We start from the raw sequence: 18,627 nt of genomic DNA on the forward strand, positions 1-18,627 counted from the left end.
ACAAAAAAAAAAAAAAAAAAAAAAAAAAGATATTAAATATACTCTAATCCTACATTCACTATTTCTATACATCGAAAAGATGGAGCAGGCACTTTGTGACTCTAAGATAATGAATTAACAGAAAGACAGAGTGAAGAATCTTTAAGTATTGTGGCAATATTGCTTGCAGAAAGTGCTTCAACGCGCTCTTCCCGGGACTGTCGAAGCTGTGTTATTCTTTAGAGCCACATCCCCCAAGTTCACCTCTTGTACCACTCTTTGGCTGCACCTGTGAATCATGGGTTTACATGATCCAAGGGCGTTTCGAGGACAGGCTCACTGCCAACGATCCCGCACAGTTTAGCGCTTTTCAGCTGAGACTGGGAGGGAGGAGGAAGTACAAAAGACGGGGTGCGAAGGGGTGCCACACAGCGCGAGCAGGACTGTACGAGCCGGGCTCCCAGAAAATTAGCAAAGCTTCCCTCCCAGCGCCCTATCTCTCCAAAGTGCCAGGATCCAGGCCACTTGCTCCGGGTGGTTACAGCGGCCCCACCCAACAAGGCTGAGAAGCGTTCTCCTTTTCTTTCTCCGCCTCCGTCCTCCCGGAGCTCCGCCCACAGGGCGTGTCTTTAACAAGGGGCGGTGGCTAGCGCTCCCTTTCCGCCCGCCCCCGTTTCCTCGGGGCTCCGCCTGCGGGGCGTGGCTCCAGAGAGGGGGCGGTGGTCTCGACGCTGACAGCAGCTCCCCGCCCCCGCGGCCCGCCACGTCCCGCACGTATCGCCCCGGCAGCGGCACAGAGCGGCAGGTTGGCGCCGGGAGCTCCGGCTCCTCCGGCGGGGCTCGGTATGAGGTTGGCAAGGCTGCTGCGGGGCGGCAAGAGCGTCAGGCCGCTCTGCGCCGTCCCCTGCGTCAGCCGCAGCCTGTCCTCGGACTCGGCCTCGGGCTCCCGGCCGGCGCCGGAGAGCGGCGTTCCGGGCCAGGTGGACTTCTATGCGCGCTTCTCGCCGTCGCCACTCTCCATGAAGCAGTTCCTGGACTTCGGTGAGGGCGGCCGCCGGGCCGTCGGGCCTTCGTGCGCGGGCCCAGTCTTCCCAGGCGCACCCCTCCTCCCTCGTGTCGCCTCCCCTGCGTCTTAGGTGCTTCCTTCCTCCCCGGAGGGTGCGGGCGCTGGCAGGCCGGGCACATAACAGGGGCGTGCGACTAGAGTGTGCAGAAAAACAAAGCAGGGGCCCCGCGGACTGCAGCCTTCCGCGCACGTGCCTATGTGCGCGCTTGGGGACCGGGTGTCTTCGGGGAAGCCTTGCTCAGATTCAAGGCCAGAGCTCACATTGCTTCGAGGGTGGCGTTCTGCAGAGGCGAAATCAGTGCCAGCACAGCGATGATCGTTTGGAGTGGCGTGATGGCAGGAAAACAAGTTCCTACTGGCCCGGTGCTTTTCCTTTCCAGTGTTTCCAACGAGAGCAAATTCGTTTCAGCAGCAGTCAGTCTCAAGCACGTGTAAAGTGCATGGTGTTGTCTGTGTGTAACAGATTGCAGAACTGCAGAATTAGGCCTTTGACTTCTGGCTTCTCATCAGAAGTAATGAGGGAGAAAGGAAAATGCTTAATATAAACTCTTAACATTGAACTCCGAAAGTTCTGGAGTAGAAAAAGTTATCTTTTGGGCCGTGCTGTCAGGTTATAACATGGTTAGCCAGCATGAGAGATTAGTGGTGTAGCTAGGTACTTTATCTTAAAATTGTGGTTTGCAGTGACGGGTGCTTTTTCTTGTATTTATTTAGTAAGGGAATATGAAAGGCCCCCGTTTGTGTGTGTGTGTGTGTGTGTGTGTGTGTGTGTTTTGCTTTTATTAGTAAATGCCTGTACTGTGGTGTAGGAATGTTCACCTTGTTCATGAATACCCTATTAAACTTTGACAAGATGCTTTCCATTATATTGCTACTGTTTACAAGATAGTTACTGCTAAGGTTCCATCTGCGAGATTGAATTAGTTTCAAATGGATTGCTGAAATGTGACTTTTTAGTTCAAGTGAAGCTGCTTGCCAAGGGATAGATACTTACCAACTATTCTGCCGAACATCTGGAGGAAGGGGCAGGTGATTTTCCCAGTATTCAGACAACTGAGTAGGTTCCACTTGGTGGTTGGTGACAGTGGTGTTTATGGTCTTTGTCTTCTGTTGCTTGAAAACCTCTGTGACTGACTGTTCTGGTGGTTAGTATTTGTATAGAATCAATGACTTGGGTCAGACTTTACTCAGAAGTCATGAGTCAAGATTTCTTTTTTCTTTTCTTTTTTCTTTTTTTTTTTTTTATTTTTGTTTTTGTTTTGTTTTGTTTTTGTTTTTCGAGACTAGGTTTCTCTGTTTAGCTTTGGCTGTCCTGGAACTCACTCTGTGGATCATGCTGGCTTTGAACTCATAGAGATCCACCTGCTTCTGCCTCCCAAGTGCTTTAAAAGTGTATTAAAGACTCGTGCCACTACTTCCCAGCAGGAATCAGAATTTCTTTTCTTTTCTTTTTTTTTTTTTGGTTTTTCGAGACAGGGTTTTTCTGTGTAGTCCTGGCTGTCCTGATACTCACTCTATAGACCAGGCTGGCCTTGAACTCAGAAATCCACCTGCCTCTGCCTCCCAAGTGCTGGGATTAAAGGCATGCGCCACCACCTGCCCGGCTGGAATCAGAATTTCTAAAGACAGCAGTGGGGAGTATAGAAGGGGCTTTTCCCAGTTCTCTTCACAGGCCCTGAGCCTTATGCAGACAAATTTGGCTTACCTGAATTCTAGGATGAATAGTAATCCTGAAGTATAACAAAGTAACTACATGGTTGTACTGAGCTGTTGGAATTTCCAAAGTTGGAAGATCATTCTGGAATCAGGGTAACTTTATAGACCAGTTAGCTCAACTGTGCCTGGATATATTTTTGTTTCTTAGTCCCTTCCTCTCTATGGTAAATCTACCGTTATGGCCTTGCCAAGTGACTCCTTCCTTTTCAAACTCCTGATACCTTGTGCCTTCTACTTACTGCCTTTCACTGTGCTTGGTTTCAGGATCAGTAAATGCCTGTGAAAAGACTTCATTTATGTTTCTGCGACAAGAGTTGCCTGTTAGATTGGCAAATATAATGAAAGAAATAAGCCTTCTTCCAGATAATCTTCTCAGGACCCCATCTGTACAGCTGGTACAAAGTTGGTAAGAGCCCATCTTTTTTGTTTTGCTCTGTTTTTTGTTTTCAGAAATAGGGTTTTTCTGTGTATCCCTGGCTGTCCTGGAAACAGGATGGCTGGCCTAGAACTTTATGTAGACTAAGCTGATCTCAAATTCAAAGAGATCTGCTAGACTTTTTTCTCCCTACTGCTGAGATTAAAGGTGTGTGCCTAAGAATAGACTTACCACACATGTGCAGGTGTCTGTGGAGGCCAGAAGAGGACACAAGATCCCTTGGAACTAGAGTTATGGGCAGTTGTGTGCTGCCTGATGTAGGTGGTGGGAATCCAATCTGAGTCCTCCTTGAGAGTAGCATGTGTTCTTAACTATTGGACCACCTCTCTTGTCCTGCATATACCCTTCAGTAGATTCTGAAGGCAGTTGAAGCACCCCTCTGCTCTGTGTATATCTTGTCTTCTCAACACTGTATTTCATTAAAGTCTCTTGGTTTTAAGAAAACACATTAGGCCTGCACAGAAGTACTGATACTAAATTTAAGATTTATGTTATTGTATCTGCAAGAGTGTTATATTCTAATGAGAAAAGTAGCTACTATTTGTTGGCTATATATATATTTTTTTTTCTTATTTTGGTTTTTCGAGACAGGGTTTCTCTGTAGCCGTGGCTGTCCTGGAATTCACTCTGTAGACCAGGCTGGCCTGAACTCAGAAACCCGCCTGCCTCTGCCTCCCAAGTGCTGGGATTAAAGGCGTGCGCCACCACCGCCCAGCTGTTGGCTATATACTTATATACACATTTCTTTTTATTTATTTTTTTCAACCATGCCTGATAGGTGTTGTTAACTCCTTTTACTAGTGAGGAAGCTAAGACACGATACAGTCTTTGTCCAGGTGTGAGCACAGACACTGGAGCCCTGGGTTTCAATCCTGGATGTGTCTGTCTCTGTTATACCATGGTATCTCAGAATGATTGCATGTATCCAGGGATGCACGTACCTTATTATAAAGCGAGTTTATTTTGGTGAAGTACATCTTTTTTTAGATTACAGACTAGGGGATGAAGATGTAGTGTGGTAGAGTGGTTGCTGACATGCACTAGGTCCTGGCTTCAACCTCTAGCACTGCATAAACCACAGGAAGTGATACACACTTGCCATCCCAGCACTCTTGGGAAGTGGAGGCAGAAGAATCAGAAGCTAAAGGTCGTGCTTAGTTACATAGCAAGTTCTAGGCTAGACTCATCTATGTGAGATCCTGCTTCAAACAATAAAAAGATCACAAAAGTTACAACTTTTCTTCTGCTTTTTAGTAACATTTATATTAATAAGTTCAGTGTACTAATGTAGTATGCACACAGTTCTGCATTGATCAGTTTGTTTGTTTTGTTTTTTTTTTTAACATCTGTATTAACAAGTTTGGTGTGATGGTATAGTGTGAACATATTTCCTCAGTTTTTCCCTTTTAAAAATAGAAGTAATTACATGGAAACTGCAATTTTGCCAAAATAATAAGGTTTTCATATTTAAAAAGTTTTTTTTTTTTTTTATGTGTATGGCTGTTTTGCCTGGATGTGTATCTGTGCACCAATGGTATGCCTGGTGCCTGTGGAGGCCAGATGGAGGTATCAGATCCCCTGAACCTTCAGTTACAGATGGTTGTGAGCTGACTTAGGGTTGCCGAGAACCGAATTCAGGTCCTCTGGAAGAGCAGAGAATTCTCTTAACCACTGAGCGTCTCTTTGGCCTTATAATAAAAGTTTTAAGTGTATACGTATTTTTTTATGTGACCACCATTTCCTTTATATTTCTAATATTTGTTTATTTTGAGACGTTTTCCTGCCTGCACCTCCCTAGTGCTGGGATTATAGGCATGTGCCACTACAGCCTGCTTGTTAATTTTAAAGTGTTAACTAATTTTGTTTTAAATTACATTTTACGATTTTTTTTAATGTGTGTGTATGTGTGAGAGAGTACCCATGTGCTTGGATTCTAGTAGAGGTTGGAGAGTCTTGCAAGAGTCAGCGCTCTCATTCCACCATATGGTCCCAGGGATCAAACTTTGTTAGTAGGCTGGAGGACTGATGCCTTTACCCACTGAGCCATCTTTCTGGTACTCAGTCTTTACTAGTTTGAGACATTGTCCTGTGCAGGCTTGGGGCTCAGTATACAGACTAGGCTGACATGAACTTGCAGAGATTCTCTTGCCTCTGTCTCCTTGGAACTGGTATTATAGGAATGTGCTACCATGTCCAGTTACTGTGTCCAGGTAAAAGCTACTTTCTTCTGTTTTTTGAGATGGGCTCATTGTGTATTTCTGGCTAGTCTAGAACTCACTCTGCAGACCAGGCTGACTTTGAACTCACAGAGATCCACCTTCTTTCTGCCTCCCTGGTGCAGGAATGAACAGTGTGAGGCAGCATACCAAGGGGGAGAAAAACTTTAAACAAAATTTTTGTTTGTATGCATGGCCAGGGTCAAGTGAAAAAAATGATGTGGAAAAAAAATGTAACTAGAGAACATTTTCTGATTATGATTAATGGAGATGCTAGCTTTCTCTTCAGAGGTATTATAGTTTGTGAGATAAGCTGACCAAACATTTATTTAAAAACAAGCGGCTAGAGAGCTACAGCTCAGAAGTTAAGAGTGCTTACTTAGCACTGCTGCAGAGGAGCCCTGCTCTGTTTCCAGCACCTGTAACTGCAGCTGCAAGGGATCCCAGTACTCACATGTGCACGTGCTCCCCCAACACACAAGTACATGTCATTCAAAATGAGTCACGATAAAAAGAAGACAAACAAGGGCCTGGAAAGTTGGCTCAGTGGTTAAGAGTTTCACTGCTCTTCCAGAGGATCAAGGTCAGGCCACTCATAGCTGCCTGTAACTCCAGCTTCAGGGGATTTGTCATACTTTTCTGACCTCTGAGGGAACACACAGGAACACACACACACACACAGAAATTAAAAGTAAATATTAAGGAGTAAAAGAATGACTGCTGCGTATTGGTCCCCAGAGGCTAGTTAGTTCGTGTATGGAGCAGCTGCAAATGTAGTTACATGAGGAAAGTGGTCTAGAAAGTGTCACGGGATACATAGCAGAGAATGTAATCTTCCATTCCTTACAATTCTTCATTTGAACTAGCTCATCCTGCTTTTTGAAATCTGGTCTTGTCTTATAAAGGGTAGGAATTTAAATATCCCCTGAAGATTACTTTTTCTTGCCAGTGAAGATAAAGAGTGCCAGGGCTAAAGCAGGGTGGCAGCTGTGACTTTTGAGTCACTGACTTTGAGTGCAGCAAGCCCTAGCTGGGCTTCATGGAGTGTCGTGTCCCCCCCCCCCCCAACTCCACTCTCTCTAAGGTAGGGGTGTGTGTGTGTGTGTGTGTGTGTGTGTGTCTGTCTGTCTGTCTGTGTGTTCATCTGTTTATTTCTGTCTACATGATTGTATGCAATGTGTGTCGCTGTTCACAGAGACCAGAAGAGTATATTGGGTCCCCTGGAGCTGGAGTCATTGATGATTGCAAGCCGTCCTCTGTGAGTGCTGGGAACTGAACTTGTGTTGTCTAGAAGAGCAGAAGGTGCTTTTTACGGATGTGCCATCTCTCCAGCCTGAACATAGATACTTATGATGTGCCTAGAACTTCACTCAAATGCTAGTGGGTGTAAAATTCCTATCTGAGGACCAGTATGCAGCTCAGCTGATAGAACACTTGCTCAGCGTGCACAAAGCCCAGATTTGATCCCTAGAACTTCTTGAAGCTGGCCTTGGTAGTATGCCTGGCTTGCATGAGACCCTGTCTGAAAAATAAGAAAACAATCCCACTTAAACTATAACTTGTAGGAGTATTCTACATTTAAAATTATAAAATATTAAAAATACCCTTTGTGCTAATTTTACAATATGAATAGACTCAGCTCTCTGGTTTGTGTTTCAGGTATATCCAAAGCCTTCAGGAGCTGCTTGATTTTAAAGACAAGAGTGCTGAAGATGCTAAAACTATTTATGAGTGAGTACCATTGTACCATCCTATTCTGAATACAATTTTATATTCTTTTTAAAAATAACTTATTTAATTTCATTTTTATATGCATTTTTGTGAGGGAGCTGGAGTTACAGTTGTGAGCTACTATGTGGTTGCTGGGGATTGAACCCAGGTTCTATAGAAGAGTAGCCAGTGCTTTTAACCACTGAGCCATCTCTCCAACCCCCAACTTTATATTTTTTAAACACCATAGACAAGTGTAAATGTGGTTACCTTAATTTGCTATTGGTCCACTTTAAGGAAACTGACTAACACTGAGGATTCTTTAACTGTACAACAGTTACTGTATCCATGTATAGCAACACACAGGTGTTAAAGACATCAAGACAGTATAAACCAGGGAGCTGGGCTGGATGTAAACCATGCTACACGGTCCTCTCTACTGTAAGAAGAGACATGCAAATGTGATGACCAGTAGAAATCTAGATGTTACCTGGATGCCTCTTGGTTTGTTAACCTGGGGAGGGCATGACATTTCCAGAGGGACAGCCACCTCTGCTCCACTGCTTGTTCATGTGTGCATATGCTGCCTGGAGAGTTGGAAATTAGTGGAGCAATAGAGGTGCACACCTTTAATCCCAGCACTTGGGAGGCAGAGGCAGGCGGATTTCTGAGTTAGAGGCCAGCCTGGTCTACAGAGTGAATTCCAGGACAGCCAGAGCTACACAGAGAAACCTTGTCTCGAAAAACCAAAAAAAAAAAAAAAAACAAACACCAAGGGGAAAAAAGTTTCAAGTCTAGATTTTTTGTGTAAGATCTCTAATTTTGAAACATAGCAACTGCTTATGCTTCTTTTGTTATATAGAAGAGGTATAAAAATATCTCTGGGTTTCTATGGTCTGTGATTTATAAGATAATGTAAATCCTATGCCCAGTTTCATAGTTCTGACATCAGAGTTGATAAACCCAGTTAGTTACCCAGGGAGTTATCTGCTTATAATAAATGTTGTTAAGCGTATAAAGACCACTGTCTTCAGAAACTGTCATACCTTTTTCTTTTCCTTTTTTAAGGAGAAGGTTCTGGTTTTGTTTTTGTTTTTAAAGAGAATGTCAGTAATACATTTTTCAAACATGCTTTTGGTTTGAAAGTAACTCGTCAGATGTTCACTCTCTAGATGAGTGATGTCATTCAGTGTTTAAAGCAACTCTACAGAGATAGTGCATTCATACACAAAGAGGGCTTGTAGTTTGGGGTCTCGTAGCTAGTAAATGGTAGCCCTAGGTACATAACAGAAGGCAATTGGTAGAATATTCTATAAATGCTACAGTAGGACCCTTTGAAAATCATCTCTGAGAGCTGAGCCTGGGAGATGAGGTGGCAGTCATGCTGAATAATGCTGTCATCTATATTCCTTTAAAAATTCATGCATATGCAGGCGTCTGTGCGTGTGTGTGGAAGCCGGAGGACAGTCTTGGGGATCAGCCTCTGGAATGTATGTCATCTACCTACTTTGAGGCAGGGTCTCTTGCCTTAGAAAGTCAGTTAGGCTAGATTGGCCAGTGAACTTCAGTAGTCGTATCCGTTCCTCCCACCCTGAGGTTACACATGTGTGTCACCACACTTGACATGATCAGTGTGTGCAGACAGAACTCAGGTCATTATGCTTGTGTGGCAAGCACTTGAACAACTGAGCTGTGTCTCCAAACCAGTTTTTGTTTTCCGAGACAGGGTCTCATATGTGTCCCAGGCTTTCTTGGAAACTACTGTGTAGTTCAGCCTGGCTTCTGGTTCACAGTGAGCTGCCTGCTTCGGCCTCTGTCTGGCTTTGGTAACTAAGGAGGGGATTGGAATTTTCAGTTGTTGTTTTTGAAAAAAAATTAAAATGATATTTTGTTTTAATAGCTTGGTTTTGAAGTTTATTCCCAGCTAAGAATTCCAAAAGTGAGGAAATCATTGGCACTAATGGCACTCAAGCTGGTGTCTCGGGAAAGCACTCACTCAGGTGCGGGTCCTGATGACGAGTCAGGAGATTGGCTTGTTGCATCACAATTAAGTAGTCTTCTTTTTTTTTAAAAAAAAAAATCTTACTCCTTAAATTGGCAAAAACAAGAAGGCAGTGTGACTTGAAAATCTCTCTCTCTCTCTCTTTTTTTTGTTTTTGTGTTTTGAGACAGGGTTTCCAGTATAGCCCTGGCTATCCTGGAACTTACTCTGTAGACCAGGAAAATCTCTTTTAATCCAGCAATTTTCTTTTTCTTATCCACTTTGGTTTTTGTGTTTAGGTTTGGATTTTTGGTTTTTGTTTCGTTTTGTTTTTCAAGACAGGATTCCTCTGTGCAGCCCTGGTTATCCTTGAACTCTGTAGACCAGGCTGGCTTCAAACTCAAGAGATCCCCTGCCTCTGCCTCCCTGAGCACTGAGATGGTGTGCCACCATCGCCCAGTTTCTCACCCACAATATAAATTCAGGGTGAATGAAATCGGAGTTCTTTTTTCCATTTTCTATTCCGAGTGGTTTCTTTTCTCTGAACTCCAGGGAGGAGACCCACAGCCAGCTCTCTTGGCTTACTCAGCTTGATTCTTTGGGGAGCGTCTCCCTAGAAACAAGGAACTTTTCTTAGGCGATGTGTCTCTGGAATGCCATCCTCTTTAGTGAGCCTCAGATGACAGATAAGGGAAGCCCTCACACTGTTCGCAGTAGTGTGTAGTGTTACAGGAATCCAAAAATTAGGTGCATTTCCTTTTTGAGATCCTTGCACCTTGTGGGGTCTGTGTATCTTATGCATTGAAATGAATTTATACAAGTGTGGGAAGGCCTTCACTGACACTTCTTTCTCTGAAGGAGGGCTTTTTGTAGCTGCGGCTTGTATCTTAGTATTGAAGTCACTTGTCAAAATATTTGGCAGTTCTGACCGAGAGCTTTGTTTAGATTCACAGACACAGTGATAAGGATCAGAAACCGGCACAATGATGTCATTCCCACCATGGCCCAGGGTGTGACTGAATACAAGGAGAGCTTCGGGGTGGATCCTGTCACCAGCCAGAATGTTCAGTACTTTTTGGATCGATTCTACATGAGTCGCATCTCAATTAGAATGCTACTCAACCAGCACTGTAAGTGTCCCGAAGTTGAAGGAAGTACCTGATTGATGTGTGTAGTGAGCACTCTTACATTGATCTAGAAAATTCCCTTTAGAGTGAACATTACTGCTCTTTAAAGAAGGTGTCTCTATTGACTTTAAAAATGCCATCTTTACACTGAAGGAAAGTATTCGTTCTCCTGTTTAGTACTATTTAAGTCTGGAACGCGGTGTTAGGCAAATGTGCTTACTTGGTTTGGTTCTTCGCTTTTGATAGCTTTATTGTTTGGTGGAAAAGGAAGTCCATCTCATCGCAAACACATTGGAAGCATAAATCCAAACTGCGACGTCGTCGAGGTCATTAAAGGTAAGTGCATCAGTCCCTTGTAGCAGGATTCGGAGTCAGAGCTGAGCGCTGTTCCTTTCCGTACAGCTCTTGCTGTACCATGAGAGCAAGTGCTAGGTTTGGAATCACTTCATGACATTAATTATACAGGATGGAAGGTGAGTGTCTTCCCAATACAATTCTCTGTTAGTAAAGTTTTGTATGTTAGCAAGTGTATTTATCTGTTTTCCTTCGAAAATTCAAATCTTTCCCTATCCTCCCTAAAAAGGCCATTGAGATGGCTCAGTGTGTGAAGACTTAGAACCTAAATTTGATCCCCAGAAGTTAGCTAGTTGGAAGGCGAGAACTAACTACTGAACATTGTCCCTTTGATCTCCATACATGTCCCTTGGCATGCACATACCCACAGATACATACACACACACACACACACACACAGTAAATCAGTGCAGTGAGATATTCAGGTTCTAAGTCTGTTCTTTCTAGTTCCTAAAACTTGAAGAGTGAGTGAAAATTCGTAAGGTTAATTTGCATCTTTTAAAGCATATATGCATGTTTGTTTTTGCAGACAGGATTTTCTCTGTGTAGCCTTGACTCTGTAGACCAGGCTGGCCTTGAACTCACAGAGATCCACCTACCTCTGCCTCCTGAGTGCTGGGATTAAAGATGTGTGCCACCCCTGACAGGCTCTTATCAAGCATTATTTATTGACATAATGTGCACATCAATGTATAAGTTGTATATAGTTTTTGTTATTTTTAAATTTTTTTAAAAAATGAAGTATATAGGTGTTTTGCCTACATTTATGTCTGAACGTCATGTGTGTGCCTGGTGCTCTTGGAGGCTAGAAGGGGTGGAATCTTCTGGAACTAAAATTACAGATAGTTGTGAGCCACCATGTAGATAGTGAGAATTGAACCCAAGTCTTCTGCAAAAGCCTGTGCTGGGTTTTTGTTGTTTTTCCTTGAGGCAGTGTTTTTCCTTGTGTCTCTGACTATCCTGGAAGATGCTTTGTAGGCCTCCTGCCTCTGTCTCCTGACTGCTGCTTTTAAAAGCATGAACTGCCATGCCCAGCTGGCAGCCTGTGTTTAGTCTTCTCTCCAACTGCTGTGGTTTCTTGTTTTTAGAAGATGGAGTGTTCCACACATTTTGCTACAAACTCATAGCTGTGTGGCCATAGCTGACATTTTTGAGTGGCTCTTTAGAATGTAACAGAGTGCTAGCCTATCCTTGCAATGCTCAATTAGGTTTAGGTTGTTCTCATTTTCCCTTCCTGTTACTCCAGCGTCCTAGTGAACATGGGTAGATACATAGTGATTTTTGTTAGTAGAAGGTAAGAATCTTAGACTTGCCAGACATGGTGGTGCAGATCCTTGATCCTAGCACTCAAGAGGTAGAGCATGCGAGTTCAGGACCAGCCACGGAATTTGAGATTAGACCAGCTGGGGTTACATTGTAAGACTGTTAACCTCAACAACAACGACAACAATAAATCCTAGAATTAAAAAAATTTTTAGGTAATTTTCAAGCATTTTCAATCCACCCCCCTACCCCCCCCCAAAAATAAAGGTATCAAACAATAGATAAAAATGTAGACTTCTGGAACCCTGACCAACTCTTTCTGAGATGTCTCAAAGACAAATATATATGCACATATATATTTAATGTATATCATAATCTCCTTAGCCTGTGCTGTTTCCTTTGCTTTGTTCATGGCATGTTTCTGCCCTTTCTGTCATCATTCTGTTACGGCTCAGGCTTTCCGACGTAGCAGACCTTGCCTCGCTAAGATTGCTGAAGTACATTTTCTTCTGCAGAGAGTTTTAAGTTTTCATTTGTCAATACTGTTGGCCTCCTGTTGGGTAAGACAGAAGTATGTTTCTTTAATGCTTCTTTGTTTTGTTTGCTTCACACTAGATGGCTATGAGAACGCTAGGCGCCTTTGTGATTTGTATTATGTTAACTCTCCTGAACTAGAACTTGAAGAACTAAATGGTAAGCCTGCCTGGGGGCGCCTGTCCTAAGTAGTGGGTGTTCTGATGGCCAAGGAGCGAGTTGCGATTTGCTTGAACAGTGAAGGGCTCTTCCCTCAACTCCTTCACTAAATGTGAAGGCAGAAGGTCATGTGTGCAGCTCACATCCACACTTACAGAGTTTAGTTTGAATATTTTGCTGTTTTGTTTTGGCTCTCTTTATTTTTTTAACTGATAATTTTGATTCTTTGGTATTTTCTTCAGCTACAGAATACTAAGAAAAATTTTAAATTTTTGTATAGCTCATAGCAAAGTTTATTTTTTTTCCTACTTCCTGAATTGTAAGTCAGTTTTTATCGTTGAAGGCAGAAGGCTGAGTGTGTGAAAGACAGGCAGTGCTTACCTGTGTGAGCGGCTCTGAAGGTCTTCACCATGCCTTTGGATAAAGGGTTCAGAGCTTTGACAGAGACTGATAATGGTCATTTGACAAGGAAACCTCTCCCAGGTTAAGATGATCCTATGAGAAGGTGACAGGAAGAACTATGTTGTAATGGGCTTGAGCCAAGCCACATTCTGAACCTCTGAATATGAGCAATGTGTACCTACCTAGTCGGGGTATCGTGGCTCGTGGTTTCTTCTGATGGTGCCACCCAGTCAGTAAGAACCCAACGCCACAGGTGAGAGTTTAGGAACTTGAGCTGCACTGTCAGTTTCAAGATCCCCAACTCATGTTTCCAAATGGGAGCTTTTCAGAGGACAGTTTGGTTCACTGCTTGAGTTACAGTCCAGTTATTTATTGGTCAGAGTACTCTGAAAGTATGGCGTCTTACTACTTTGTTCTCCCAGAGATCTGTGTTGTACATATCTCTTGGGAAATGATGCTAGCTTTTCTTTTTCTTTTCTTTTTCTTTTTTTAAAATCCAGTGTTTTATCCATAGAAATGTCTGAAATAGAATAGACAGTATTCTACCCAGGTGAGACATTTTTTTTTCTAAGATGTCGGACTTGGGAAGTACAGTCCTACCTGAAGATTGAATTCTTTTAAGACTTACTGTTCTAGAGAAGCGTGGGAGGATGGGTGGCTAACCTCTTACACCAGAGTATGAGAAATAGCATCAGGACTTTTGTCCCTGTCATCTGTGAATGTGAGTACAGGGTTCAAACTCTAAGACAGTGAAGAAGTGGGGTGCAAGTCCCCCCTGTAGCACCTCCCTCCATCAATAATGTTTGCTCCGTGTCACTCCACAGTTTATTCTGAATAAAGAATGCTTTGAGCACATCTCTCTGTACTTTCATGTGTTTCTCTTCTGCTCTGTAGCGAAATCACCAGGACAGACAATACAAGTGGTTTATGTACCATCCCATCTCTATCACATGGTGTTTGAGCTGTTCAAGGTTTGTAAAGTAGTATTGTGTAACATTTACCAGTCCTTGCCTGAGCCTAGGAATCTGCTCTGAAAATAATATGCCTTTGGGCTTCTATTACATGATGATAATGCCATTTTATGTGAGTATCATACCACTGTGCTGGAGGTGAGCCTTTTGTCTATACAAATGGGTGCCTCCATACAGACCAGGGAGCCAGAAAGACCTGGAGTTGAATAAAGACTCTGCTGCTTAGTATGTAACCTTGGGCAAATGATTCAACCATTTTGAACCTCAGTCCTCTTTGAAGATTGGGAAAGATGTATTGAGTGGCCATTGTAACAGAGCATGCTACAGGTGCTTAGGAAATTTATATTTGTATTTTCAGGAACCAAAATATGTACAATTGTACTTCCCAACTTTCTACCCCTGAGCAAGTCCCGCTTACATGCCTTTTTTTTGTTTTTTTGTTTTTTTTGGTTCTTATGAAGTTGTTCATATTGGACTTAGAGAACTATTTGCTGTTTATACATGTTTGGAAAACTCAGTAAAAGCATGCTGGTTGTGTTGAGAGTTGCCCTCCCTGCCACTAGGGCACTTGCTAGGTGGTTGATAAGTGTGGTTGGTTCCTGCAGTTGAAAATGGTTATCCTAGATCAGCAGCCGTGCCGCCTCCTGCCTTAGCTGCTCAGACTCCTGCAGGCAGCAGAGCCGAGGAGGGGAGTGGAGAGCTGCCTTTCTGTGGGATGATGCACAGTAACAGTAGGCTGGCCAGGCGGGTGGAGGGCCACAGACCTGTGACTGTAATCCCAGCACCTTTCAAGTGGAAGCAGGAAAGGTGTAAGCATTTTAGACCACCCTGAGCTGCATAACAAGACCCTGGCTTAGAATTCAGAAAGAAAAGACAATACAGAACAACATACTGAACCACAGAAAACTTAAGAAAGTAAGGGTGGGACGTACTCGCGTTGCTTTGACAAGTTAAGAACTCCTGTGGCGCCTACATTGATCTATAAAAGTGCCTAAAAAGCCGTTGTCCCTAACGTGTTTGAATTTTTTTTTCCCCTTGAAATTTCAGTCATGCAAAGATTCTACCCTATAATACTTAATAAAAACTTGATGTAAGCTGTGACGTATTTATCTAATGCCCGTGACAGTGGCTTTTGTCTGGAACCTAGTATTGAACCGGGGGAAACAAGTGTAGTCTCCTCTCCTCAGGTCTACTTAGTCCTTAGCAGCTAGGGATTACTCTTAATTCCACTTACTCTGGCTTTATCGGTATCTACCCCAGTGTCACAGGTCCCAGTGTTACTAGCCCATGCTTAGCCAGTGCAGGCCTCGTGTGCCTCATACCTTTTAGAAACTAGTCAAAACATTTTATGTATAAATACTTTTAGTTTCAAACTAATGAGAAAGGAAACTTAAAATTCACATTATATATATATTTCAAAATTGTAAGTAGTTGCTTTAAAAAACTATACTTTAATATAATCCTAATATGTTTCAGAATGCAATGAGAGCGACCATGGAGCACCATGCAGACAAAGGTGTTTATCCCCCGATTCAGGTTCACGTCACACTGGGTGAGGAGGATTTGACTGTGAAGGTAATTTCTGTAAAAGAAATGGATGTGTAGGCATGTAAAAATAATATGTCTAATTTCTATAATGTGTAATTTATTCTCAAGGGAAAAAATTTCAGTCAACTAGATAATAAGCACTTTGCCTTGTTTATCTTGCAAATTATAGAGTTAGCTTTTGAGTCTGTTTCTATTCTGATCCTTAATCCAGATGATTCCGGTTGAAGGAGCAACTGGAGACAAACTTTGATCAGTGAAAACAAGTATTTGGGCATGTTCAGTATGATGGAGAACATTAATCTTACTTTGGTTTCAGCCCCTTGTTCATCTGCTCTGTTGTGTCTTCAGCAGACCCTCTTAGGGCAGGGTGTAGCCTGATCTCAGTCAGGTAGGGTTGAGAGCTTAGCGCCTTCTGGGCCCTTTCATGGGTGGGAGCATTGCCCTCAAAGCACAGCCTTCCATATTCCCACGGTTGAGCTTTCCAAAGCCCTGTGGCTATCTTTCCTCACTGTCCTGCTTTACCTCTTTGGTTAGTCTGTTACTTATTTTAGTTTGTCTATGTGCTTGGAGCTCTCAAAGTAAACCATGGCTCTGGAGAGATGGCTCAGAGGTTAAGAGCACTGGCTGCTTGTCTTGGTTTGGGGTTTATTACTGTGAAGAGACACTATGATCAAGGCAGCTCTTATAAAGGCAGTTGTTTAATTGGTGCTGGCTTACAGTTTCAGAGGTTTAGTCCGTTATCATCATGGTGGGAAGCATGGCAGCATGCAGGTTGACTTACTTGTTGCTAGGGGAGCAAAGAGTTCTACATCTTGATCCAAAGGCACCCAGCAGGAGGGTCTCCACACTAGATGGAGCGTGAGCATAGGACTTCAAAGCCAGCCTACATAGTGACACACCTCCTCCAGCAGGGTCACACCTACTCTAACAGGGCCATCCCTCCTAATAGTGCCAATTCTCATGGGCCAGGCATATTCAAACTACCACACTGTTCTTCTAGAGGACCAGGGTTCAATTCTCAGCGCCCACATGGCAGCTTACAACTGTCTGTATAACTCCAGTTCCAGGGGATCTTGACACCCTCACACAGACAGGCCAAAAAACCCACCAGTAAATGTAAAATAAAAATTTAAAAAAAGCCGGGCAGTGGTGTTGCACGCCTTTAATCCCAGCACTTGGGAGGCAGAGGCAGTCAGATTTCTGAGTTCGAGGCCAGCCTGGTCTACAGAGTGGGTTCCAGGGCAGCCAGGGCCACACAGAGAAACCCTGTCTTGAAAAACAACAACAACAAAAACAAAAAAACAAAAATTAAAAAATATTTTTTTAAAAGTATTCCATTTCTTCTGATTGTTTCAGACTTAATAGTGGCAGGGTGCTGTGGAACTCAAACTCAGCCAGTGCAAGCCTTCTGAGCGGCTGGCAGTGCCTACTGCTACCTGTCATTGGCAGGGGCTGGGAATAAGACTTAAGACAACAGTGAGCCAGAACCACACAGAGCTGACTGTTCTGTACTTTCTTGAACAAGTGCCTCTCAGTCTGTTCATTTTCAGGGGTTCTGACTATGTTTTTGCCCTTTTTTTTTTTTTTTTTTTTTTGCTATATTGGAAGAGTGAGTGTGGGGAGCCCTTTCTTTGCTATTTTGGCAGATGGCAGTTAAGTTGTCCTGAGAACAACCTGAGGTTCAGGTTTTCTTCAGAAGGTTTTCTGTAGGTGTTCTTCTTTTCCTCTTCCTTTGTATGATTGGTTTTAGCTGTCTGTTTTTGTTTTGCTTGTTTTTTAACTGAAGTTCTTAGATCTTTTGCATGGTGTTCTAGAACTCACTGTGATGTTAGTCAGTGTGGACCTTTGGATTTACTCGTCTTATTTTCTTCTTTTGTTGCTTCTCCTGTTTTCTATGGGAAAAGCAGCTTGAACGAGAAGGGATTTGTCTTGGCTCATAGTTAAAGGGTGTGCCAGAGCATCATGCTGGGGAAGGAGCTCCAGACGCTGGCTGCCTTGGGTCCATAGTCAGGAAATAGCTGTGATATTGGGGTTCGGGTAGCCACCTTTTTTGCAGGCTAGCGCAAGACCAGGGGTTGTTACCAGCTACTTTTAGCATGGGCCTTCCCACCTCAACTATCCTAATTAAGGTAATCCCTCATCAGCATTGCCAGAAGTAACCTAATTTAGACACCCCGCCCCCATTGCATAATTAGAAGTAATGTATCTAGATAGCCCCCACAGACAAGCCCAGAGACCATCTTCTAGGCGAGTGTAGATCCTATTAGGTTGATAGTCAGTATTAACCCATCATCCCAGTTTCCTTTGGAATCAGTTTCTCCTGCTAGCAGTATGGGTTGTAGGGGTCGAAGTCAGGTCAGCAAGCTTGGGCAGCAACCACCTCTATCCATTGAGCCATCTCACTAGCCCCTTCTTTGACTACAGATTCTCAGCTCTTCTATTGATTTTTTTGTTTTTGTTTTTGTTTTTGTTTTTGTTTTTGTTTTTGTTTTTGTTTTTTTCGAGACAGGGTTTCTCTGTGTAGTCCTGGCTGTCCTGGAACTCACTCTGTAGACCAGGCTGGCCTTGAACTCAGAAATCTGCCTGCCTCTGCCTCCCAAGTGCTGGGATTAAAGGCGTGCGCCACCACCGCCCGGCCTATTGAATTTTTATTTCTAGTGTTTTTTAGATTTTTAAAGAATTTTTAAAAATTATTCCTTATACTATTCTGTTCTGGCTTTCTCTTTTGTCACTTTGAAGGTAGCAATTATTTATTTATTTATTTATTTATTTATTTATTTATTTGAAATTGTAATTTGTTTACTTCCTATTTTCCTCTTCTCCCTATACTGTCTCCTTTGGATTTCTGTTTTTTTTTTTGTTTTTTTTTTTTTTTTTAATTGGCTTTTTATTCAAATGAGTGAAGCACAAATAAATACAGAGCAGTTGGACTCATTTGCAGTAGGGGTTGTGTGCAAACTAAAATCATTTTCAGGTTGTGTGTTTTATTTTGTGCTCATGAGTGTTTTGTTTGCACGTATATTTATGGTCCATGTGTGTGCCTGATGCCCAGAGAGCTCAGAAGAGGGTGCTGGATCCCCTGGAACCTGAATTGTGGATAGTTATGACCCACCATGTGGGTGCCGGGAACCAAACCCAGGTCTTCCACAAGAGCAGCCAGTGCTC

The 18,627-nt window shown here is 43.1% G+C and overlaps 1 protein-coding gene across 4 annotated transcripts in view; it reads left to right on the forward strand.

Moving 5' to 3' along the window:
* Positions 1-685: 685 nt before the first annotated feature.
* The window catches only part of Pdk1 (pyruvate dehydrogenase kinase 1), a 29,122-nt gene continuing 11,180 nt past the window's right edge, over positions 686-18,627 (forward strand). The window contains exons 1-8 of one of the 4 annotated variants that reach the window (XM_076928900.1): positions 686-1,020; positions 3,026-3,167; positions 7,073-7,144; positions 10,050-10,234; positions 10,478-10,567; positions 12,464-12,541; positions 13,838-13,914; positions 15,391-15,489. In XM_076928900.1, the coding sequence (XP_076785015.1) occupies positions 825-1,020; positions 3,026-3,167; positions 7,073-7,144; positions 10,050-10,234; positions 10,478-10,567; positions 12,464-12,541; positions 13,838-13,914; positions 15,391-15,489 (939 nt within the window). In that variant the 5' untranslated portion in view covers positions 686-824. Of the gene's footprint in view, positions 1,116-1,188; positions 1,409-3,025; positions 3,168-7,072; positions 7,145-10,049; positions 10,235-10,477; positions 10,568-12,463; positions 12,542-13,837; positions 13,915-15,390; positions 15,490-18,627 lie in introns of those variants that run through there. The other 3 variants (XM_034494926.2, XM_076928901.1, XM_076928902.1) reach the window with 3 other exon arrangements.

This window comes from Arvicanthis niloticus, chromosome 2 (genome assembly GCF_011762505.2).
Source record: "Arvicanthis niloticus isolate mArvNil1 chromosome 2, mArvNil1.pat.X, whole genome shotgun sequence".
NCBI classification, from domain to species: Eukaryota; Metazoa; Chordata; class Mammalia; order Rodentia; family Muridae; genus Arvicanthis; species Arvicanthis niloticus.